Raw genomic sequence first — 27,795 nt, 5'->3', positions numbered from 1 at the left:
TCTGGTACATGACGTGATGAGGTGGTATCTGGTACATGATGTGATGAGGTGATATCTGGTACATGATGTGATGAGGTGATATCTGGTACATGATGTGATGAGGTGGTATCTGGTACATGATGAGGTGGTATCTGGTACACGATGTGATGAGGTGGTATCTGGTACACGATGTGATGAGGTGGTATCTGGTACATGATGAGGTGGTATCTGGTATGTGATGTGATGAGGTGGTATCTGGTACATGGTGTGATGAGGTGGTATCTGGTACATGATGAGGTGGTATCTGGTACACGATGTGATGAGGTGGTATCTGGTACACGACGTGATGAGGTGATATCTGGTACATGACGTGATGAGGTGATATCTGGTACATGGTGTGATGAGGTGATATCTGGTACATGATGTGATGAGGTGGTATCTGGTACATGGTGTGATGAGGTGGTATCTGGTACATGATGTGATGAGGTGATATCTGGTACATGATGTGATGAGGTGGTATCTGGTACATGACGTGATGAGGTGGTATCTGGTACACGATGTGATGAGGTGATATCTGGTACATGATGTGATGAGGTGGTATCTGGTACATGATGTGATGAGGTGGTATCTGGTACATGACGTGATGAGGTGGTATCTGGTACATGATATGATGAGGTGGTATCTGGTACACGACGTGATGAGGTGGTATCTGGTGCATGATGTGATGAGGTGGTATCTGGTACACGACGTGATGAGGTGATATCTGGTACATGATGAGGTGGTATCTGGTACACGATGTGATGAGGTGGTATCTGGTATGTGATGTGATGAGGTGGTATCTGGTACATGACGTGATGAGGTGATATCTGGTACATGGTGTGATGAGGTGATATCTGGTACATGATGTGATGAGGTGGTATCTGGTACATGGTGTGATGAGGTGGTATCTGGTACATGATGTGATGAGGTGATATCTGGTACATGATGTGATGAGGTGGTATCTGGTACATGATGTGATGAGGTGGTATCTGGTACGTGATGAGGTGGTATCTGGTACATGATGTGATGAGGTGGTATCTGGTACATGTTGTGATGAGGTGGTATCTGGTACATGATGTGATGAGGTGGTATCTGGTACATGATGTGATGAGGTGGTATCTGGTACATGATGTGATGAGGTGGTATCTGGTACATGATGTGATGAGGTGGTATCTGGTACGTGATGTTATGAGGTGGTATCTGGTGCGTGATGTGATGAGGTGGTATCTGGTACACGATGTGATGAGGTGATATCTGGTACATGGTGTGATGAGGTGGTATCTGGTACATGGTGTGATGAGGTGGTATCTGGTACATGGTGTGATGAGGTGATATCTGGTGCGTGATGTGATGAGGTGATATCTGGTACATGATGTGATGAGGTGGTATCTGGTACATGGTGTGATGAGGTGGTATCTGGTACACGACGTGATGAGGTGGTATCTGGTACATGATGTGATGAGGTGATATCTGGTACATGATGTGATGAGGTGATATCTGGTACATGATGTGATGAGGTGATATCTGGTACATGATGTGATATCTGGTACATGGTGTGATGAGGTGGTATCTGGTACATGATGTGATGAGGTGATATCTGGTACATGATGTGATGAGGTGATATCTGGTACATGATGTGATGAGGTGATATCTGGTACATGATGTGATGAGGTGGTATCTGGTACATGGTGTGATGAGGTGGTATCTGGTACACGACGTGATGAGGTGGTATCTGGTACATGATGTGATGAGGTGGTATCTGGTACATGATGTGATGAGGTGATATCTGGTACATGACGTGATGAGGTGGTATCTGGTACATGATGTGATGAGGTGATATCTGGTACATGATGTGATGAGGTGGTATCTGGTACATGATGAGATGAGGTGGTATCTGGTACATGATGTGATGAGGTGATATCTGGTACATGATGTGATGAGGTGGTATCTGGTACATGACGTGATGAGGTGATATCTGGTACATGGTGTGATGAGGTGGTATCTGGTACACGACGTGATGAGGTGGTATCTGGTACACGACGTGATGAGGTGATATCTGGTACATGATGAGGTGGTATCTGGTACACGATGTGATGAGGTGGTATCTGGTACATGACGTGATGAGGTGGTATCTGGTACACGACGTGATGAGGTGATATCTGGTACATGATGAGGTGGTATCTGGTACACGGTGTGATGAGGTGGTATCTGGTACATGATGTGATGAGGTGATATCTGGTACATGATGTGATGAGGTGATATCTGGTACATGATGTGATGAGGTGGTATCTGGTACATGACGTGATGAGGTGATATCTGGTACATGATGTGATGAGGTGGTATCTGGTACACGATGTGATGAGGTGGTATCTGGTACATGATGTGATGAGGTGATATCTGGTACACGACGTGATGAGGTGATATCTGGTACACGACGTGATGAGGTGGTATCTGGTACACGACGTGATGAGGTGATATCTGGTACACGACGTGATGAGGTGGTATCTGGTACATGATGTGATGAGGTGATATCTGGTACATGATGTGATGAGGTGGTATCTGGTACATGGTGTGATGAGGTGGTATCTGGTACATGACGTGATGAGGTGGTATCTGGTACATAAGGTGGTATCTGGTACATGATGTGATGAGGTGGTATCTGGTACATGATGTGATGAGGTGATATCTGGTACATGACGTGATGAGGTGATATCTGGTACATGATGAGGTGGTATCTGGTACACGATGTGATGAGGTGGTATCTGGTACATGACGTGATGAGGTGGTATCTGGTACACGACGTGATGAGGTGATATCTGGTACATGATGAGGTGGTATCTGGTACACGGTGTGATGAGGTGGTATCTGGTACATGATGTGATGAGGTGATATCTGGTACATGATGTGATGAGGTGATATCTGGTACATGATGTGATGAGGTGATATCTGGTACATGATGTGATGAGGTGGTATCTGGTACATGACGTGATGAGGTGATATCTGGTACATGGTGTGATGAGGTGGTATCTGGTACACGACGTGATGAGGTGGTATCTGGTACATGACGTGATGAGGTGGTATCTGGTACATGATGTGATGAGGTGGTATCTGGTACATGATGTGATGAGGTGGTATCTGGTACATGGTGTGATGAGGTGATATCTGGTACATGATGTGATGAGGTGGTATCTGGTACATGGTGTGATGAGGTGGTATCTGGTACATGACGTGATGAGGTGATATCTGGTACATGATGTGATGAGGTGGTATCTGGTACATGGTGTGATGAGGTGGTATCTGGTACATGACGTGATGAGGTGGTATCTGGTACATAAGGTGGTATCTGGTACATGATGTGATGAGGTGGTATCTGGTACATGATGTGATGAGGTGATATCTGGTACATGACGTGATGAGGTGGTATCTGGTACATGATGTGATGAGGTGATATCTGGTACATGATGTGATGAGGTGATATCTGGTACATGATGTGATGAGGTGGTATCTGGTACATGACGTGATGAGGTGATATCTGGTACATGGTGTGATGAGGTGGTATCTGGTACACGACGTGATGAGGTGGTATCTGGTACATGACGTGATGAGGTGGTATCTGGTACATGATGTGATGAGGTGGTATCTGGTACATGATGTGATGAGGTGGTATCTGGTACATGGTGTGATGAGGTGATATCTGGTACATGATGTGATGAGGTGGTATCTGGTACATGGTGTGATGAGGTGGTATCTGGTACATGACGTGATGAGGTGGTATCTGGTACATGATGTGATGAGGTGGTATCTGGTACATGATGTGATGAGGTGATATCTGGTACATGACGTGATGAGGTGGTATCTGGTACATGATGTGATGAGGTGATATCTGGTACATGATGTGATGAGGTGATATCTGGTACATGATGTGATGAGGTGGTATCTGGTACATGATGAGGTGGTATCTGGTACACGATGTGATGAGGTGGTATCTGGTACACGATGTGATGAGGTGGTATCTGGTACATGATGAGGTGGTATCTGGTATGTGATGTGATGAGGTGGTATCTGGTACATGACGTGATGAGGTGATATCTGGTACATGGTGTGATGAGGTGGTATCTGGTACATGATGTGATGAGGTGGTATCTGGTACATGACGTGATGAGGTGGTATCTGGTACACGATGTGATGAGGTGATATCTGGTACATGATGTGATGAGGTGGTATCTGGTACATGATGTGATGAGGTGGTATCTGGTACATGACGTGATGAGGTGGTATCTGGTACATGATATGATGAGGTGGTATCTGGTACACGACGTGATGAGGTGGTATCTGGTGCATGATGTGATGAGGTGATATCTGGTACATGGTGTGATGAGGTGGTATCTGGTACATGATGAGGTGGTATCTGGTACACGATGTGATGAGGTGGTATCTGGTACACGACGTGATGAGGTGATATCTGGTACATGACGTGATGAGGTGATATCTGGTACATGGTGTGATGAGGTGATATCTGGTACATGATGTGATGAGGTGGTATCTGGTACATGGTGTGATGAGGTGGTATCTGGTACATGATGTGATGAGGTGATATCTGGTACATGATGTGATGAGGTGGTATCTGGTACATGACGTGATGAGGTGGTATCTGGTACACGATGTGATGAGGTGATATCTGGTACATGATGTGATGAGGTGGTATCTGGTACATGATGTGATGAGGTGGTATCTGGTACATGACGTGATGAGGTGGTATCTGGTACATGATATGATGAGGTGGTATCTGGTACACGACGTGATGAGGTGGTATCTGGTGCATGATGTGATGAGGTGGTATCTGGTACACGACGTGATGAGGTGATATCTGGTACATGATGAGGTGGTATCTGGTACACGATGTGATGAGGTGGTATCTGGTATGTGATGTGATGAGGTGGTATCTGGTACATGACGTGATGAGGTGATATCTGGTACATGGTGTGATGAGGTGATATCTGGTACATGATGTGATGAGGTGGTATCTGGTACATGGTGTGATGAGGTGGTATCTGGTACATGATGTGATGAGGTGATATCTGGTACATGATGTGATGAGGTGGTATCTGGTACATGATGTGATGAGGTGGTATCTGGTACATGATGTGATGAGGTGGTATCTGGTACATGATGTGATGAGGTGGTATCTGGTACACGTTGTGATGAGGTGGTATCTGGTACATGATGTGATGAGGTGGTATCTGGTACATGATGTGATGAGGTGGTATCTGGTACATGATGTGATGAGGTGGTATCTGGTACATGATGTGATGAGGTGGTATCTGGTACGTGATGTTATGAGGTGGTATCTGGTGCGTGATGTGATGAGGTGGTATCTGGTACACGATGTGATGAGGTGATATCTGGTACATGGTGTGATGAGGTGGTATCTGGTACATGGTGTGATGAGGTGGTATCTGGTACATGGTGTGATGAGGTGATATCTGGTGCGTGATGTGATGAGGTGATATCTGGTACATGGTGTGATGAGGTGGTATCTGGTACATGATGTGATGAGGTGGTATCTGGTACATGATGTGATGAGGTGGTATCTGGTACATGATGTGATGAGGTGGTATCTGGTACATGATGTGATGAGGTGGTATCTGGTACACGTTGTGATGAGGTGGTATCTGGTACATGATGTGATGAGGTGGTATCTGGTACATGATGTGATGAGGTGGTATCTGGTACATGATGTGATGAGGTGGTATCTGGTACATGATGTGATGAGGTGGTATCTGGTACGTGATGTTATGAGGTGGTATCTGGTGCGTGATGTGATGAGGTGATATCTGGTACATGGTGTGATGAGGTGGTATCTGGTATATGATGTGATGAGGTGATATCTGGTACACGATGTGATGAGGTGATATCTGGTACATGATGTGATGAGGTGGTATCTGGTACATGACGTGATGAGGTGGTATCTGGTACATGATGTGATGAGGTGGTATCTGGTACATGGTGTGATGAGGTGGTATCTGGTACATGATGAGGTGGTATCTGGTACATGATGTGATGAGGTGATATCTGGTACATGATGTGATGAGGTGGTATCTGGTACATGGTGTGATGAGGTGGTATCTGGTACATGATGTGATGAGGTGGTATCTGGTGCATGATGTGATGAGGTGATATCTGGTGCATGACGTGATGAGGTGGTATCTGGTACATGATATGATGAGGTGGTATCTGGTACACGACGTGATGAGGTGGTATCTGGTACATGATGTGATGAGGTGGTATCTGGTACATGATGTGATCAGGTGATATCTGGTACATGATGTGATGAGGTGGTATCTGGTACATGACGTGATGAGGTGGTATCTGGTACATGATGTGATGAGGTGATATCGGGTACACGATGTGATGAGGTGGTATCTGGTACACGATGTGATGAGGTGGTATCTGGTACATGATGTGATGAGGTGGTATCTGGTACATGATGTGATGAGGTGGTATCTGGTACATGATGTGATGAGATGGTATCTGGTACATGATGTGATGAGGTGGTATCTGGTACATGATGTGATGAGATGGTATCTGGTACATGATGAGGTGGTATCTGGTACATGATGAGGTGGTATCTGGTACATGATGTGATGAGGTGGTATCTGGTACATGATGTGATGAGATGGTATCTGGTACATGATGAGGTGGTATCTGGTACATGATGAGGTGGTATCTGGTACATGATGTGATGAGGTGGTATCTGGTACATGATGTGATGAGGTGGTATCTGGTACATGATGTGATGAGGTGGTATCTGGTACATGACGTGATGAGGTGGTATCTGGTACATGATGTGATGAGGTGATATCTGGTACACGATGTGATGAGGTGATATCTGGTACACGATGTGATGAGGTGGTATCTGGTACATGATGTGATGAGGTGGTATCTGGTACATGATGTGATGAGGTGATATCTGGTACATGGTGTGATGAGGTGGTATCTGGTATATGATGTGATGAGGTGATATCTGGTACACGATGTGATGAGGTGATATCTGGTACATGATGTGATGAGGTGGTATCTGGTACATGACGTGATGAGGTGGTATCTGGTACATGATGTGATGAGGTGGTATCTGGCACATGGTGCGATGAGGTGGTATCTGGTACATGATGAGGTGGTATCTGGTACATGATGAGGTGGTATCTGGTACATGATGTGATGAGGTGGTATCTGGTACATGATGTGATGAGGTGGTATCTGGTGCATGATGTGATGAGGTGATATCTGGTACATGACGTGATGAGGTGGTATCTGGTACATGATATGATGAGGTGGTATCTGGTACACGACGTGATGAGGTGGTATCTGGTACATGATGTGATGAGGTGGTATCTGGTACATGATGTGATGAGGTGATATCTGGTACATGATGTGATGAGGTGATATCTGGTACATGATGTGATGAGGTGGTATCTGGTACATGACGTGATGAGGTGGTATCTGGTACATGATGTGATGAGGTGGTATCTGGTATGTGATGTAATGAGGTGGTATCTGGTACATGACGTGATGAGGTGGTATCTGGTACATGATGTGATGAGGTGGTATCTGGTACATGATGAGGTGGTATCTGGTACATGATGAGGTGGTATCTGGTACATGATGAGGTGGTATCTGGTACATGATGAGGTGATAACTGGTACATGATGAGATGAGGTGATATCTGGTACATGATGTGATGAGGTGATATCTGGTACATGATGTGATGAGGTGGTATCTGGTACACGATGTGATAAGGTGGTATCTGGTACATGACGTGATGAGGTGGTATCTGTTACACGACGTGGTGAGGTGATATCTGGTACATGATGAGGTGGTATCTGGTACACGATGTGATGAGGTGGTATCTGGTACATGACGTGATGAGGTGATATCTGGTACATGACGTGATGAGGTGATATCTGGTACACGGTGTGATGAGGTGGTATCTGGTACACGATGTGATGAGGTGGTATCTGGTACATGACGTGATGAGGTGGTATCTGGTACATGACGTGATGAGGTGATATCTGGTACATGATGTGATGAGGTGGTATCTGGTACATGATGTGATGAGGTGGTATCTGGTACATGATGTGATGAGGTGGTATCTGGTACATGACGTGATGAGGTGGTATCTGGTACATGACGTGATGAGGTGATATCTGGTACATGATGTGATGAGGTGGTATCTGGTACATGACGTGATGAGGTGGTATCTGGTACATGACGTGATGAGGTGATATCTGGTACATGATGTGATGAGGTGGTATCTGGTACATGATGTGATGAGGTGGTATCTGGTACACGTTGTGATGAGGTGGTATCTGGTACATGATGTGATGAGGTGGTATCTGGTACATGATGTGATGAGGTGGTATCTGGTACATGATGTGATGAGGTGGTATCTGGTACATGATGTGATGAGGTGGTATCTGGTACGTGATGTTATGAGGTGGTATCTGGTGCGTGATGTGATGAGGTGATATCTGGTACATGGTGTGATGAGGTGGTATCTGGTATATGATGTGATGAGGTGATATCTGGTACACGATGTGATGAGGTGATATCTGGTACATGATGTGATGAGGTGGTATCTGGTACATGACGTGATGAGGTGGTATCTGGTACATGATGTGATGAGGTGGTATCTGGTACATGGTGTGATGAGGTGGTATCTGGTACATGATGAGGTGGTATCTGGTACATGATGTGATGAGGTGATATCTGGTACATGATGTGATGAGGTGGTATCTGGTACATGGTGTGATGAGGTGGTATCTGGTACATGATGTGATGAGGTGGTATCTGGTGCATGATGTGATGAGGTGATATCTGGTGCATGACGTGATGAGGTGGTATCTGGTACATGATATGATGAGGTGGTATCTGGTACACGACGTGATGAGGTGGTATCTGGTACATGATGTGATGAGGTGGTATCTGGTACATGATGTGATGAGGTGATATCTGGTACATGATGTGATGAGGTGGTATCTGGTACATGACGTGATGAGGTGGTATCTGGTACATGATGTGATGAGGTGATATCGGGTACACGATGTGATGAGGTGATATCTGGTACACGATGTGATGAGGTGATATCTGGTACACGATGTGATGAGGTGGTATCTGGTACATGATGTGATGAGGTGGTATCTGGTACATGATGTGATGAGGTGATATCTGGTACATGGTGTGATGAGGTGGTATCTGGTATATGATGTGATTAGGTGATATCTGGTACACGATGTGATGAGGTGGTATCTGGTACATGATGTGATGAGGTGGTATCTGGTACATGATGTGATGAGGTGGTATCTGGTACATGATGTGATGAGGTGATATCTGGTACATGGTGTGATGAGGTGGTATCTGGTATATGATGTGATGAGGTGATATCTGGTACACGATGTGATGAGGTGATATCTGGTACATGATGTGATGAGGTGGTATCTGGTACATGACGTGATGAGGTGGTATCTGGTACATGATGTGATGAGGTGGTATCTGGTACATGGTGCGATGAGGTGGTATCTGGTACATGATGAGGTGGTATCTGGTACATGATGAGGTGGTATCTGGTACATGATGTGATGAGGTGGTATCTGGTACATGATGTGATGAGGTGGTATCTGGTGCATGATGTGATGAGGTGATATCTGGTACATGACGTGATGAGGTGGTATCTGGTACATGATATGATGAGGTGGTATCTGGTACACGACGTGATGAGGTGGTATCTGGTACATGACGTGATGAGGTGGTATCTGGTACATGATGAGGTGGTATCTGGTACATGATGAGGTGGTATCTGGTACATGATGAGGTGGTATCTGGTACATGATGAGGTGATAACTGGTACATGATGAGATGAGGTGATATCTGGTACATGATGTGATGAGGTGATATCTGGTACATGATGTGATGAGGTGGTATCTGGTACACGATGTGATAAGGTGGTATCTGGTACATGACGTGATGAGGTGGTATCTGTTACACGACGTGGTGAGGTGATATCTGGTACATGGTGTGATGAGGTGGTATCTGGTACATGATGTGATGAGGTGGTATCTGGTACATGATGTGATGAGGTGATATCTGGTACATGATGTGATGAGGTGGTATCTGGTACATGATGTGATGAGGTGGTATCTGGTACATGATGTGATGAGGTGATATCTGGTACATGATGTGATGAGGTGGTATCTGGTACATGATGTGATGAGGTGGTATCTGGTACATGATGTGATGAGGTGATATCTGGTACATGACGTGATGAGGTGGTATCTGGTACATGATATGATGAGGTGGTATCTGGTACACGACGTGATGAGGTGGTATCTGGTACATGATGTGATGAGGTGGTATCTGGTACATGATGTGATGAGGTGATATCTGGTACATGATGTGATGAGGTGATATCTGGTACATGATGTGATGAGGTGGTATCTGGTACATGACGTGATGAGGTGGTATCTGGTACATGATGTGATGAGGTGGTATCTGGTATGTGATGTAATGAGGTGGTATCTGGTACATGACGTGATGAGGTGGTATCTGGTACATGATGAGGTGGTATCTGGTACATGATGAGGTGGTATCTGGTACATGATGAGGTGGTATCTGGTACATGATGAGGTGATAACTGGTACATGATGAGATGAGGTGATATCTGGTACATGATGTGATGAGGTGATATCTGGTACATGATGTGATGAGGTGGTATCTGGTACACGATGTGATAAGGTGGTATCTGGTACATGACGTGATGAGGTGGTATCTGTTACACGACGTGGTGAGGTGATATCTGGTACATGATGAGGTGGTATCTGGTACACGATGTGATGAGGTGGTATCTGGTACATGACGTGATGAGGTGATATCTGGTACATGACGTGATGAGGTGATATCTGGTACACGGTGTGATGAGGTGGTATCTGGTACACGATGTGATGAGGTGGTATCTGGTACACGATGTGATGAGGTGGTATCTGGTACATGACGTGATGAGGTGATATCTGGTACATGATGTGATGAGGTGGTATCTGGTACATGATGTGATGAGGTGGTATCTGGTACATGATGTGATGAGGTGGTATCTGGTACATGACGTGATGAGGTGGTATCTGGTACATGACGTGATGAGGTGATATCTGGTACATGATGTGATGAGGTGGTATCTGGTACATGACGTGATGAGGTGGTATCTGGTACACGATGTGATGAGGTGGTATCTGGTACACGATGTGATGAGGTGATATCTGGTACATGATGTGATGAGGTGATATCTGGTACATGACGTGATGAGGTGATATCTGGTACACGGTGTGATGAGGTGGTATCTGGTACACGATGTGATGAGGTGGTATCTGGTACACGATGTGATGAGGTGGTATCTGGTACATGATGTGATGAGGTGGTATCTGGTACATGACGTGATGAGGTGGTATCTGGTACATGACGTGATGAGGTGATATCTGGTACATGATGTGATGAGGTGGTATCTGGTACATGATGTGATGAGGTGGTATCTGGTACATGATGTGATGTGGTGATATCTGGTACATGATGTGATGAGGTGGTATCTGATACACTATGTGATGAGGTGGTATCTGGTACATGACGTGATGAGGTGGTATCTGGTACATGATGTGATGAGATGGTATCTGGTACATGATGAGGTGGTATCTGGTACATGATGAGGTGGTATCTGGTACATGATGAGATGAGGTGATATCTGGTACATGATGTGATGAGGTGGTATCTGGTACACGATGTGATAAGGTGGTATCTGGTACATGACGTGATGAGGTGGTATCTGGTACATGATGTGATGAGGTGGTATCTGGTACATGATGTGATGAGGTGATATCTGTTACACGACGTGGTGAGGTGGTATCTGGTACATGATGTGATGAGGTGATATCTCGTATATGATGTGATAAGGTGGTATCTGGTACATGATGTGATGAGGTGGTATCTGGTATATGATGTGATGAGGTGGTATCTGGTACACGATGTGATGAGGTGGTATCTGGTACATGACGTGATGAGGTGGTATCTGGTACATGACGTGATGAGGTGGTATCTGGTACATGATGTGATGAGGTGGTATCTGGTACATGATGTGATGAGGTGGTATCTGGTACATGATGTGATGAGGTGGTATCTGGTACATGATGTGATGAGGTGGTATCTGGTACATGATGTGATGAGGTGGTATCTGGTACACGATGTGATGAGGTGATATCTGGTACACGATGTGATGAGGTGATATCTGGTACATGATGTGATGAGGTGGTATCTGGTACATGATGTGATGAGGTGGTATCTGGTACATGATGTGATGAGGTGGTATCTGGTACATGATGTGATGAGGTGGTATCTGGTACACGATGTGATGAGGTGATATCTGGTACATGATGTGATGAGGTGGTATCTGGTACATGATGTGATGAGGTGGTATCTGGTTCATGATGTGATGAGGTGGTATCTGGTACACGATGTGATGAGGTGATATCTGGTACACGATGTGATGAGGTGGTATCTGGTACATGATGAGGTGGTATCTGGTACACGATGTGATGAGGTGGTATCTGGTACACGATGTGATGAGGTGATATCTGGTACACGATGTGATGAGGTGGTATCTGGTACACGATGTGATGAGGTGGTATCTGGTACATGATGTGATGAGGTGATATCTGGTACAAGATGTGATGAGGTGGTATCTGGTACACGATGTGATGAGGTGGTATCTGGTACATGATGTGATGAGGTGATATCTGGTACATGATGTGATGAGGTGATATCTGGTACACGATGTGATGAGCTGGTATCTGGTACATGATGTGATGAGGTGGTATCTGGTACATGATGAGGTGATATCTGGTACATGATGAGGTGATATCTGGTACACGATGTGATGAGGTGGTATCTGGTACACGATGTGATGAGGTGGTATCTGGTACATGATGTGATGAGGTGATATCTGGTACACGATGTGATGAGCTGGTATCTGGTACATGATGTGATGAGGTGGTATCTGGTACATGATGAGGTGATATCTGGTACATGATGAGGTGATATCTGGTACATGATGTGATGAGGTGATATCTGGTACATGATGTGATGAAGTGATATCTGGTACATGATGTGATGAGGTGATATGTGGTACATGATGTGATGAGGTGGTATCTGGTACACGATGTGATGAGGTGGTATCTGGTACATGATGTGATAAGGTGATATCTGGTACATGATGAGATGAGGTGGTATCTGGTACATGGTGTGATGAGGTGGTATCTGGTACATGATGTGATGAGGTGATGAGGTGGTATCTGGTACATGATGTGATTGCGGTGGTATCTGGTACATGATGAGGTTGTATCTGGTACATGGTGTGATGAGGTGGTATCTGGTACATGATGTGATGAGGTGATATCTGGTACATGATGTGATGAGGTGGTATCTGGTACACGTTGTGATGAGGTGATATCTGGTACATGGTGTGATGAGGTGGTATCTGGTACATGATGTGATGAGGTGGTATCTGGTACATGATGTGATGAGGTGATATCTGGTACATGATGTGATGAGGTGGTATCTGGTACATGATGTGATGAGGTGGTATCTGGTACATGATGTGATGAGGTGATATCTGGTACATGATGTGATGAGGTGGTATCTGGTACATGATGTGATGAGGTGGTATCTGGTACATGATGTGATGAGGTGGTATCTGGTACATGATGTGATAAGGTGATATCTGGTACATGATGAGATGAGGTGGTATCTGGTACATGGTGTGATGAGGTGGTATCTGGTACATGATGTGATGAGGTGATATCTGGTACATGATGTGATGATGTGATGAGGTGGTATCTGGTACATGATGTGATGAGGTGGTATCTGGTACATGATGTGATGAGGTGGTATCTGGTACATGATGTGATGAGGTGATATCTGGTACATGATGTGATGAAGTGGTATCTGGTACATGATGTGATGAGGTGGTATCTGGTACATGATGTGATGAGGTGGTATCTGGTACATGATGTGATGATGTGATGAGGTGGTATCTGGTACATGATGTGATGAGGTGGTATCTGGTACATGATGTGATGAGGTGATATCTGGTACATGATGTGATGATGTGATGAGGTGGTATCTGGTACATGATGTGATGAGGTGGTATCTGGTACATGATGTGATGAGGTGGTATCTGGTACATGATGTGATGAGGTGATATCTGGTACATGATGTGATGAAGTGGTATCTGGTACATGATGTGATGAAGTGGTATCTGGTACATGATGTGATGAGGTGGTATCTGGTACATGATGTGATGAGGTGGTATCTGGTACATGATGTGATGAGGTGATATCTGGTACATGATGTGATGAGGTGGTATCTGGTACATGATGTGATGAGGTGGTATCTGGTACATGATGTGATGAGGTGATATCTGGTACATGATGTGATGAGGTGGTATCTGGTACATGATGTGATGAGGTGGTATCTGGTACATGATGTGATGAGGTGGTATCTGGTACATGATGTGATAAGGTGATATCTGGTACATGATGAGATGAGGTGGTATCTGGTACATGATGTGATGAGGTGATATCTGGTACATGATGTGATGAGGTGGTATCTGGTACATGGTGTGATGAGGTGATATCTGGTACATGATGTGATGAGGTGATATCTGGTACATGATGTGATGAGGTGATATCTGGTACATGATGTGATGAGGTGGTATCTGGTACATGATGAGATGAGGTGGTATCTGGTACATGATGTGATGAGGCGGTAACTGGTACATGATGTGATGAGGTGGTATCTGGTACATGATGTGATGAGGTGGTATCTGGTACATGATGTGATGAGGTGGTATCTAGTACATGATGAGATGAGGTGGTATCTGGTATATGGTGTGATGAGGTGGTATCTGGTACATGATGTGATGAGGTGATATCTGGTACATGATGTGATGAGGTGGTATCTGGTACATGATGTGATGAGGTGGTATCTGGTACATGATGTGATGAGGTGGTATCTGGTACATGATGTGATGAGGTGGTATCTGGTACATGGTGTGATGAGGTGGTATCTGGTACATGATGTGATGAGGTGATATCTGGTACACGATGTGATGAGGTGGTATCTGGTACACGATGTGATGAGGTGGTATCTGGTACACGATGTGATGAGGTGATATCTGGTACACGATGTGATGAGGTGATATCTGGTACACGATGTGATGAGGTGATATCTGGTACACGATGTGATGAGGTGATATCTGGTACATGATGTGATGAGGTGGTATCTGGTACATGATGTGATGAGGTGGTATCTGGTACATGGTGTGATGAGGTGGTATCTGGTACATGGTGTGATGAGGTGGTATCTGGTACATGGTGTGATGAGGTGATATCTGGTACATGATGTGATGAGGTGGTATCTGGTACATGATGTGATGAGGTGGTATCTGGTACATGATGTGATGAGGTGGTATCTGGTACATGATGTGATGAGGTGGTATCTGGTACATGGTGTGATGAGGTGGTATCTGGTACATGGTGTGATGAGGTGGTATCTGGTACATGATGTGATGAGGTGATATCTGGTACATGATGTGATGAGGTGGTATCTGGTACATGATGTGATGAGGTGGTATCTGGTACACGATGTGATGATGTATCTGGTACACGATGTGATGATGTATCTGGTACACGATGTGATGAGGTGGTATCTGGTACATTATGTGATGAGGTGGTATCTGGTACACGATGTGATGATGTATCTGGTACATGATGTGATGAGGTGGTATCTGGTACATGATGAGGTGGTCTCTGGTACGTGATGAGGTGGTATCTGGTACACGACGTGATGAGGTGGTATCTGGTACATGATGTGATGAGCTTCTGTAGAACATTAAACATCTCATTTGCTGCAGAACCTCATATTCCACACCTCAGCTGCTGCAGAACCTCATATTCCACACCTCAGCTGCTGCAGAAACTCATAATACACACAGCTGCTGCAGAACCTCCTAATACACACGTCAGCTGCTGCAGAACCTCAGAATATACACCTCCGCCTAGGAGAATATCATGAACTGAAAACTACGTGAAAATTCCAAAAACGAAAGTTGCTGGGATTTACAGCTGATGATTAGAGCTCTAATGTTAATCAAGGGTGGAGCTTCATGTTTTTTGTATTACCGGCCCTTTAAGAGACCTGTAACGTTAGCGGTCCTGTGATCAGCAGATGAGGATTCTAGAGATGCTGTCACAGTCCAATCACTGGGCGTTTTTTCAGTATCACCATGAGCGCTGGTCTGTCCGGTGCTGAGAACATCATATACTGCGCAGCTTTGTTTTCTGAACTCCCATAAGATCATTATTACAAGCAACAGCTCCACCAGCTTAAAGGTACAGTACGTCCTGCCTGATGACTGCTCCGGGACTGGGCGGCAAGACCTCATGTAACCCAAGAGGGGAAACGACTCACTATACTGCACATTTATTCTACTTTGTATTCATGCATCGACTGCTATGGTCAATACATTGTCAGTGAAAACATCATGCTATATGTGAGTCCTGGTGGGGGAGGAACATGATGTCCACCTTTTATTATCTGCAAACATGATAAGAGGGAGAGCAATGGGCGCACAGATAAAGTAGAAGGGGGAGGGGTGCATAGCAACCACGTCACTGGTTGCAGTTCCTAAATGACAGTTGGGATCCGGTTGCTATGGATATTTCCACTTTTTACTTAAAAATATTATCCTGTACTGATCAAGAGTTGCATCATGTATTATACTCCAGAGCTTCACTCACTATTCTGCTGGTGGAGTCACTGTGCACATACATTACATTACTTATCCTGTACTGATCCTGAGTTATATCCTGTATTATACTCCAGAGCTGCACTCACTATTCTGCTGGTGGAGTCACTGTGTACATACATGACATTACACATCCTGTACTGATCCTGAGTTATATCCTGTATTATACTCCAGAGCTGCACTCACTATTCTGCTAGGGGAGTTACTGTGTCCATACATTACATTACTTATCCTGTACTGATCCTGAGTTATATCCTGTATTATACTCCAGAGCTGCACTCACTATTCTGCTGGTGGAGTCACTGTGTACATACATTACTTATCCTGTACTGATCCTGAGTTATATCCTGTATTATACTCCAGAGCTGCACTCACTATTCTGCTGGGGGAGTTACTGTGTCCATTCATTACATTACTTATCCCGCACTGATCATGAGTAATATCCTGTATTATACTCCAGAGCTGCACTCACTATTCTGCTGGTGGAGTCACTGTGTACATACATGACATTACTTATCCTGTACTGATCCTGCGTTACATTCTGTATTATACTCCAGAGCTGCACTCACTATTCTGCTGGTGGAGTCACTGTACACACATTACATTACTTATCCTGTACTGATCCTGAGTTATAGCCTGTATTATACTCCAGAGCTGCACTCACTATTCTGCTGGTGGAGTCACTGTGTACATACATTACATTACTTATCCTGTACTTATCCTGAGTTACATCCTGTATTATACTCCAGAGCTGTACTCACTATTCTGCTGGTGGAGTCACTGTGTACATACATTACTTATCCAGCACTGATCATGAGTAATATCCTGTATTATACTCAAGAGCTGCACTCACTATTCTGCTGGTGGAGTCACTGTGTACATACATGACATTACTTATCCTGTACTGATCCTGAGTTATATCCTGTATTATACTCCAGAGCTGCACTCACTATTCTGCTGGTGGAGTCACTGTGTACATACATTACATTACTTATCCTGTACTGATCCTGAGTTATATCCTGTATTATACTCCAGAGCTGCACTCACTATTCTGCTGGTGGAGTCACTGTGTACATACATTACTTATCCTGTACTGATCCTGAGTTATATCCTGTATTATACTCCAGAGCTGCACTCACTATTCTGCTGGGGGAGTTACTGTGTCCATTCATTACATTACTTATCCCGCACTGATCATGAGTAATATCCTGTATTATACTCCAGAGCTGCACTCACTATTCTGCTGGTGGAGTCACTGTGTACATACATTACTTATCCAGCACTGATCATGAGTAATATCCTGTATTATACTCAAGAGCTGCACTCACTATTCTGCTGGTGGAGTCACTGTGTACATACATTACATTACTTATCCTGCACTGATCCTGAGTTACATCCTGTATTATACTCCAGAGCTGTACTCACTATTCTGCTGGTGGAGTCACTGTGTACATACATTACATTACTTATCCTGTACTGATCCTGAGTTACATCCTGTGTTATACTCCAGAGCTGCACTCACTATTCTGCTGGTGGAGTCACTGTGTACATACATTACATTACTTATCCTGTACTGATCCTGAGTTACATCCTGTGTTATACTCCAGAGCTGCACTCACTATTCTGCTGGTGGAGTCACTGTGTACATACATTACTTATCCTGTACTGATCCTGAGTTACATCCTGTATTATACTCCAGAGCTGCACTCACTATTCTGCTGGTGGAGTCACTGTGTACATACATTACTTATCCTGTACTGATCCTGTGTTATATCCTGTATTATACTCCAGAGCTGCACTCACTATTCTGCTGGGGGAGTTACTGTGTCCATTCATTATATTACTTATCCCGCACTGATCATGAGTAATATCCTGTATTATACTCCAGAGCTGCACTCACTATTCTGCTGGTGGAGTCACTGTGTACATACATTACATTACTTATCCTGTACTTATCCTGAGTTACATCCTGTATTATACTCCAGAGCTGCACTCACTATTCTGCTGGTGGAGTCACTGTGTACATACATTACTTATCCTGTACTGATCCTGAGTTACATCCTGTATTATACTCCAGAGCTGTACTCACTATTCTGCTGGTGGAGTCACTGTGTACATACATTACATTACTTATCCTGTACTGATCCTGAGTTACATCCTGTATTATACTCCAGAGCTGCACTCACTATTCTGCTGGTGGAGTCACTGTGTACATACATTACATTACTTATCCTGTAATGATCCTGTGTTATATGCTGTATTATATTCCAGAGCTGCACTCGCTATTCTGCTGGTGGAGTCACTGTGTACATACATTACATTACTTATCCTGTAATGATCCTGTGTTATATGCTGTATTATACTCCAGAGCTGCACTCAATATTTTTTAATTGCTGGGATCTAGCACTGAATCATGGATCTGACTAGTGTTCTTTAATGGGATGAGTGACATAGAAACTTCCCTGCCCCCATGATCACTGCTTTTTGTCACCTATCTCCTGTACTGCGAACCTCCAGAGACATTTACATTATATGTGTGACTGATATTGGCGTTTGCTGCACTATTTTAAGATCCTGACTTGAGGGTTACTGGCCCTTTAATTGTAATGCACCTGCATGGAGCTTAGATTATTTGGAAAGCTCTGAGTACAGTAACAGCAGAAATCTTGTCTCTCCCTCTCTCACATCCCCTCCTGTGACCCACTTTGCTGGCACACTGACCTTGAACAGATCGCGGGCGGGCAGGAGCTCTCCACAGAGATGACAGATGTTCCGCAGAGCTGCTACATTATCCACTGCATGCCAGATCCCACAATCCACAGCAAAGACCTGAGTTTCATTGTAATCACTTATATTTGCATTTCTTCTCTTTATTGTCTCTAAGGTGGTAATTAGAAAATCCAGACTAGAAAAGTGTCCCGGGACCCCAGAGCCACTGAACCAAGACAAAATGTCAAAATCAAAGAGCTCCGAGACTGTGCGAGTCGTGGTGCGATGTCGGCCAATGAACGGCAAGGAGACAGCATCCGGGTTCGATAAAGTCGTAGATGTGGACGTAAAGCTCGGTCAAGTGTCAGTAAGAATTCAGAAAGGAGCCTCCGAGCTGCCGAAAACCTTTACCTTTGACGCCGTCTACGACAGTAGCTCCAAGCAAGTTGATCTTTACGATGAGACGTTCAGGCCTCTGGTGGATTCCGTCTTGCTCGGCTTCAACGGAACAATCTTTGCGTACGGCCAAACGGGCACCGGTAAAACGTTCACGATGGAAGGGTTAAAGGGCGACCCTGAGAAGCGAGGGGTCATACCAAACTCCTTTGATCACATCTTCACACACATTTCAAGGTCTCAGAACCAACAGTACCTGGTGAGAGCTTCATACCTAGAGATCTATCAGGAGGAGATCAGAGACCTTCTCTCTAAAGACCAGGCTAAGCGCCTGGAGCTTAAAGAAAGACCCGACACCGGTGTCTACGTGAAGGACCTGTCTTCTTTCGTCACCAAGAGTGTGAAGGAGATCGAACACGTCATGAACGTGGGGAACCAGAACCGCTCTGTTGGTGCCACGAATATGAATGAGCACAGCTCACGTTCTCATGCTATCTTCATGATTACCATTGAGTGCAGTGAGCTTGGGTTGGATGGTGAAAACCATATTCGCGTAGGAAAGCTGAATCTGGTAGACTTGGCCGGAAGTGAACGGCAGACAAAGTCCGGAGCCCAAGGGGAAAGGCTGAAAGAGGCTACCAAGATTAACCTGTCCCTTTCCGCGCTAGGAAATGTGATATCAGCCCTTGTAGACGGCAAGAGCACCCACATACCCTACAGGGATTCCAAACTTACCAGGTTGTTGCAAGACTCTTTGGGCGGCAATGCCAAAACGGTCATGGTAGCAAATATTGGCCCTGCCTCCTATAACGTTGAAGAGACCCTGACGACTCTACGTTACTCCAACCGTGCCAAAAACATCAAGAACAAGCCCAGAGTGAATGAAGACCCTAAGGATGCGTTGTTACGGGAATTCCAAGAAGAGATCGCAAGGCTTAAGGCTCAGCTGGAGAAAAGGGTTGTGGGTAAAAGACACAAAAAAGGAAAAAGAAGAGTGGGTGCGGATGGAGTGTCAGAGGACGATGAGGATGAAGAAGAAGACTCTTGTGAGGGAGAAGATGAGGTGGAAGATAAAGAAGACTATTGGCGGGAGCAGCAGGAGAAGCTGGAGATTGAGAAGAAGGCCGTTATAGAAGACCACAGTTTGGTGGCAGAGGAAAAGCTGAAACTCTTAAAGGAGAAGGAAAAGAAAATGGACGACCTAAGAAGAGAAAAGGATGCTATGGAAATGTTGACAGCCAAAGTTAAGGTAAAAAGACCCTTTTCTGTAAGGGGGGTTTGGGGGTGTTTACACCATAATTGGCTTTCCCAAGGACATCATGGTGGTGAGTCCTACAGTTCTCCATCAAGTGCTGAAAGTGTGCATTACCGAGTGCCAAGGCCATTATAGTTTGGCACCTTATGGGTGCCCACCAGGACAGAGGTTTTGCTACAGCAATCAAATCTAAATTCTGTCTGGTTTCTAGTAAATGGGCCCCTTTTGCAGGATCAAACCAGCGCAGATGAAGGGACCCAGGACCAGTCCCCGACTCAGGAGTCCATAACCCAACATGCGCCAGTGAAGTGTTAGTCCTAGTGGGGGCTGAATTCTTGCAGGATTTCTGGCCTTGGTGGTTAGCCACAAATCCTTGCTGGACAGGAGAAGGGCCAAGTTGTCCTCCAAGGGCCAAACATGATTTTAATAATTTTTCCCAAGGAAAATCCTTTGTATGGTGGGACATATGGTGTCCTTGCAGTAGAGCGGGTTTCCAAGACCACAAACAATAAATAAGATCAGACTGTTATCTGTTACGTTACGAGTGTTGACCATTGGTGTCGTAGATGGTGCAAGATCTTGTCCTAGTTCTTCCATTATAATATCACAATAATGTCTGGTGACTGGGCTCATTGGTTCTCATCAGCCCATATACGTTGGGTCCCATCAAAGCCCCACACCCTAATCCTGGCCATTGTGGCGCTTCCATGGTTGCAAAGTTGGTAAATGTCGGGTTCCTTAGTCCTTTACCGCTCCTGTTTTGATGGCCGTGCTTCATTATTCACCCTAATGTTGAGTCTATCTCCTAGGCCATGGAGAGCAAACTTCTCGTTGGTGGAAAGAACATTGTCGACCACACCAACGAGCAGCAGAAAATCCTGGAGCAGAAGAGGCATGAGATCGCTGAGCAGGCAAGTACTAGATTTGCTTGAAAAAGCCTAAGTCCTGACCACAGTAGAGGACACCAAGGTCTAAATTTTGTCTACGTCCCCTAGAAACGTCGCGAGAGAGAGATGCAGCAACAGATGGAGAGCCGAGATGAGGAGACGTTGGAGCTCAAGGAGACGTACAGCTCCTTACAGCAAGAGGTTGACATCAAAACGAAGAAGCTCAAGAAGGTTCGGTTCATGTTTACTTCTTGGCCAGAGTCTTGAAGGTGGCACCACCAGGGTTGGTGGCACCATTGAAAGGCTCTGCTCCACCTTGATGGTCCCATTTGTTTTCCAGCTCTTCTCTAAGCTGCAGGCGGTGAAAGCCGAGATCCATGACTTGCAGGAGGAACACATTAAGGAGCGTCAGGAACTGGAGCAGACCCAGAACGAGCTCACCAGAGAGCTGAAATTAAAGTGAGTATCTCCGGTTCCTCCATAGTGACCACAGCTGATATCAGCTGACTGACAACCAAGATGGCTGCCATTAACACTCAATGGGGGATATCCTGGACTTAGGGGCAGGGGATGTATCACTACATAACAAGGCAGATTTGTCATCTGGAAGCTGGGTGACTACCAATATGGCCACCATTACAGTCCTTACATACAGAACAGAATAGACGTATATTTAAAGGGACGTGCACGGCTTGGGTTGGGCCCCACGTGGGTGTATGGGATCCTGCTCAGAACTCATGAGTCTTCTACTATCGCTGTAGGGAATGTGAGCAGTTCCCCCTTCAATACCAGCCTATCCCGGGGGTCCTAAAAGTGGACAACCCCTGTAATAAAACGGCAACCTCAATGAGGCGTGAGGCACAGCAGATGGATAAAGTGTCCGGTCGTCTGCAATCGCGTCTCGCTGTAATCTGTTTTGGAAATAAAGAACAGGATGTGTGAATTATTTATCAGGCTGTTTATATCTGGTTTATTACTGCAGCACGTCCAAAACAAAATGAGACTCATCGGGGGACAGTCTCGGGCGGAGTTACACATGCAATAGACTCCATGTTACCCATTAAAGAGGTATTACAGGATAAGAAAAACATGGCTGCTTTCTACTAGAAACAGCGCCACAGCTCTCCACAGGTTGTGACTGGTATTGCAGCCTCATTGAAGTGAATAGGGCTGTGCTGCAATACCACACACAATCTGTGGACATGGGTGGCGCCGTTTCTGGAAGAAAGCAGCCATGTTTCCTAAACTTGGGAATTAGTCATACGACCCATATATATATATATCAGCCCCCACTGGCATCTGGGTGAACAGAAATTCTGATGTGAAGGGTTCACTGAATAATCCTGTAATATATCAAGTGTCTAAATATAACATGGCCACCATTGCAGCTCCCACACGGGTCGTCACCCAGCTTTCCCAGAACTCTGGATGGCAAATCTTCTTAGTTATGCAGACACATGGGAGGGAGGATGTAGATTGGGGACGGGGGGCTACTTTAAGTGTTGGTACCCTCTTTAATATGATCCAACTAGTGGCCCGGTCCAGCTTTTTATGATGGGCAAAACCATCAACTTTTCTGATGCCCTTCGCTCTGGATTTGAGAAATTATAACTCGATATCAGAGTGTTTGATGCCCAAAAGGTTGACATTTTTTTGGGCTTTCAATCTAAGGGGAGGAAGGGGTTAAAAGGAACCTATAGCCAGAGCTGGCCCCTTTACATTAGGGCACCTGTAACTCTGACCTTGGGGGTAGAATTGCACCCACTAAATGGCTTTTAATGGGGTCAATTAAGGTGCCCTATCTGTAAATCAGCACAGCCGAGAGGGGGTTACGTCTGCAGCCCTGAGAAGGAGGAGCTCTGTTTCTAAGGAGGAATTTGGCACTTCAGAGGTTAATTAGTGAGCAGAATTGCGCCCACCTGTTTGCCCTTGATAAGACCTCATACGGACCCCCCATTTAAGGAGAACATGTCCTGTGCCCCTATAGCAGCTCTGGGACATCTCCGCGCTCACATCTAAAGACGTCTTCTCACATGTGGCCATTATTAGTTTCCGTAACACTTGGGGCACTGTGTACGTGGCGCCCGCGGTGTCATGGCGTCACTCTCAGGATCAGTGTCCGTTTATATTTGGGGTACGTTGATGTTGAGGGTCTTCTGGCTCTTCTTTTATACAGACATCTGATTATTGAGAATTTCATTCCTATGGAAGAAAAAAATAAGATGATGAACCGCTGCTATTTCGAGGAGGAGGAAGATCAGTGGAAGCTTCACCCAATCAGCCGGCTGGAGTGAGTACCTCATGCCCCGTGACCTTCCTCGTGTACCCTCTGCCAGTTCTGAAACCCCCCCCCCCCCTCGCGTCTCTGGTAACTGCGCCCTTTTCCTCATAGCAATCAGCAGATGATGACACGACCCACGTCTGCCATAGGCTACAAGAGGCCATTGTGTCACCACGCCAAGATGTCCATGATGGTCAGACCGGACCCCAGATATCGGGTAAGAAGGGAGTCTCCGGACGACCACACCTGTGCCCTAGTAGGTCATATGGACCCGCTGGGACCACAGTGCCAGTCTGTAAGTTCGGCCCTCACTCCAGAGTGGCATTACATGGACGCCTATTCATATCTGCAACTTTCTTATAGGCTTTGGGGGGGATTTATTAAAACTGGAGTAGTAGTGCACATAGCAACCAATCAGATTGTGGCTTTTATTTTACAAAGGGCCTCTGAAATATGAAAGCTGGAATCTGATTGGCTGCTTTAAACACTACTACTCCACTACCCCTTTGCACTACCTTTCATAAATACCCCCTTTTTTATTACCATTCCTCATCGTTCTCAAGATATCTGCTTGTGTCAGTGAATGGAAACATTCAATGTTTACATTCCAAGGCTGAAACCATCCACATCTAATACTTCTCACGGCTGATGGTTTGTTACAATCGTGTCCAGTCTAGACAATCCTCCGTGAGCTAACAGCCTGGACTCCAGACTGATACATTTTACCTGCACTGATACATTGTAACAAACTATCAGAACAGGAGAGAGATTTGTGCTGCTAACGTGTTTAGCTCACAGAGGAGAAAATTGGAACAAACCTTCAGCTGTGGCAAGTATTAGGTCTGTACAGATTATTAGCTTCTGTATGTTAATACCAATTTTTCCATTTACTGACTGCAAGCAGAGGTCTTGGAAATGGTAAGGAATTGATCACAAAGTCTATTAGAACGTTTCAGAACTGATTTACGCTTTATTTATTTAGGACTGGACGACCTTTGTAGGTATATTATGACACGTGGGTATAGAGCGGAGCCCGGGTATTGCAGCAGTGATACATTAGTAGAGTTAAAGGGGTGTCCAGGCTTAGATAAGTATGGCGGCTTTATTCCTTAAACAGCGCCACACCTGTCCATGACCTGTGTGGGATATTGCAGCTCATTCCCATTTAATTCAACAGAGCTGAGCTGCAATACCTGACACAACCCATGGACAGGTGTGGCGCTGTTTTGCAAAGCCGTAATGATCTAGATTGGTATCTAGCCGGACTAGTTCATCTTAGAGGGGTCAATACGCTCCATGACAGATCATGTGCTGATCACGGATTTCATCCCCGCAGGCGGAGAACATTGTTCTGCTGGAGCTTGACATGCCAAGTCGTACTACCCGTGAGTATGAGGGGCCGGCCGTGGCCCCCAAGGTCCAGGCTGCCTTGGAAGCTGCTCTGCAGGATGAAGACGACCTCCAAGTAGACGCCTCGACGTTTGAGAGCTCAGCCAGCAAAAAATCCAAAGCCAGGTGAACGATCCTGTAACAGTTCTGGGTAATCAGCGCCATATTGAATCCGACGTGTGCCGGCTCACCGATACTGAAGCTGGTCATTCCTATGGGTGGCTGTCTTTCGACCCTGCCCAATTTAGGCACAGCTATAATCCGTGGCTCTGGCTTAGCTGCAGTCTATATTGGAGTTTGAGGTCATCTAAATCCGACCATCAGTGGTTTAGGCTACCGTTCTGTCCTCCATGCTTTACACTGCAGCTCTGCTTGTTCACTTCAAAGGGTTTATACAGGATTAGAAAAACATGGCTGCTTTCTTGCAGGAATCGCACCACACCTGTCCATGAGTTGTGTCTGGTAATGCAGCTCAGCGATCTTGAAGTGAATGGCGCTTAGCTGCAATATTGCACACAACCTGTGGACAGGTGTGGCGCTGTTTTTGGAAGAAAGCGGCCATGTTCTTCTAATGCTGGAAAACCCCTTAAACTGCTGTGTATAAGGCCATGCTCGGGTCCGTGAGCGGAGAGCGGATTTTCATTCCCATTGCAGCCACTTTCTTATCTTCTTACCGTATTTCATCCGTTATTTCCAGACCCAAGACCGGACGAAGGACCGCTCCACCTCCAGGCCCTTCCGGATCTTCACATTTCCCCCAAACAAGGGGTTTGGTTCCAAAGTAATTCAAGGAAATGACCCCATAACCAAGACTCTCGAGCAGGTAGATGAAGTATTAGGAAGAAGTGAATAAAGACTAAGCGCACGTGTCACGGGGGGCAGATCCGCCTCCGTCTATGGCCGAGCTTCCCGGGAGGTGATGGCGGGTCATCCATAAGCAAGCCAATGGCGCTGGATTAGTAATAGGGCAAAATACCCGCGCTTGGCATGACTTCAGCTGTGTTTGTTTGTAGGACTTGAGTTACTTTAATGGATGTGAGGACTTCCAGCTAGATCTGACATCGAGTGGCGTCAGTTCATCTGACGGACGCTCGGCCTCTGCACTGATCTCCACTCCCCGACTTTTCCGCTTTAGTATTTATATGATTTTTAGATGTATATTTAGTCGTCCTCTTTTATACTGTAAATTAGTACATTTTTCTTCCATTACGGCAGATGGCGACCGGCCGTCACTCCGCTGCGGTCCCAGGTACGATAAATTTCAGACAATAATCCGGCTTGGTTCCCTCCATGCTCCATGGAAGGGATCGAGCGGCAGACATCATAGAGTCCCCGGTTAGTCAGATGACGGAACTGCTCCGGGCCTCTTCGCACCGCGGTCCACCGCCATTTTGCTGCTTGGTAACATGACTGCGTTCGGTTTCAAGTTGGACGCATTCACGGCTCTCGCGGCCTCTGCTTGCTGGTTTGTGTCCATTCAATGCTTCCCTCGGAGGTGCGATGTGATCGGGTGACGCTGCAGCTCCTCGGCCTTATCTGAAGAAGCCATAGATACTGTGAATTTTATACAGCGACAGCGCAGAGTGATGGCTGCTTCCCCGTCCAGGAACACGCAGGAGCCAGATCTATTTACTTGTACTTTTCTCTACTGCTGAATGTATATTTAAATAAAATCTCTTTACTGCACCTGCACCCAGAGAGGGCGTCCTCCTTCACCCTCCATGTGACCCTCTACATCGTCCAGTGGTGGCCAACCTGTTGAGAAACTACAACTCCCAGCATGCCCCAACAGCTGTGCTGTCATTGGAACACTGTGCTTTGAACTCTAGGGGGCACTGTGGTTGGCTATTAATGGGACACTAGTTGACACTGTTATGGGGGATCTAAGGGGCACTGTGGTTGGCTATTATTGGGACACTTGGTGCTACTTTAGGATCATTGTGGTTGGCACTGTAGAGGGAGG

General features: G+C 45.6%; 1 protein-coding gene across 2 annotated transcripts in view; it reads left to right on the top strand.

Moving 5' to 3' along the window:
• The window catches only part of KIF3B (kinesin family member 3B), a 31,959-nt gene extending 4,435 nt beyond the window's left edge, over nt 1-27,524 (top strand). The window contains exons 2-10 of one of the 2 annotated variants that reach the window (XM_075846470.1): nt 19,800-21,269; nt 22,085-22,186; nt 22,271-22,393; nt 22,503-22,621; nt 24,339-24,452; nt 24,555-24,660; nt 25,780-25,958; nt 26,530-26,655; nt 27,048-27,524. In XM_075846470.1, the coding sequence (XP_075702585.1) occupies nt 19,866-21,269; nt 22,085-22,186; nt 22,271-22,393; nt 22,503-22,621; nt 24,339-24,452; nt 24,555-24,660; nt 25,780-25,958; nt 26,530-26,617 (2,235 nt within the window). In that variant the 5' untranslated portion in view covers nt 19,800-19,865 and the 3' untranslated portion in view covers nt 26,618-26,655; nt 27,048-27,524. Of the gene's footprint in view, nt 1-19,799; nt 21,270-22,084; nt 22,187-22,270; nt 22,394-22,502; nt 22,622-24,338; nt 24,453-24,554; nt 24,661-25,779; nt 25,959-26,529 lie in introns of both variants that reach the window. The other variant, XM_075846469.1, reaches the window with a different exon arrangement.
• The last annotated feature ends 271 nt before the right edge of the window (nt 27,525-27,795 follow it).

The sequence above is a fragment of the Rhinoderma darwinii genome, chromosome 13 (assembly GCF_050947455.1).
Source record: "Rhinoderma darwinii isolate aRhiDar2 chromosome 13, aRhiDar2.hap1, whole genome shotgun sequence".
Taxonomy (NCBI): domain Eukaryota; kingdom Metazoa; phylum Chordata; class Amphibia; order Anura; family Rhinodermatidae; genus Rhinoderma; species Rhinoderma darwinii.
Note: the sequence above shows the minus strand (reverse complement) of the source record. Positions and strands in the feature narration are given on the sequence as shown.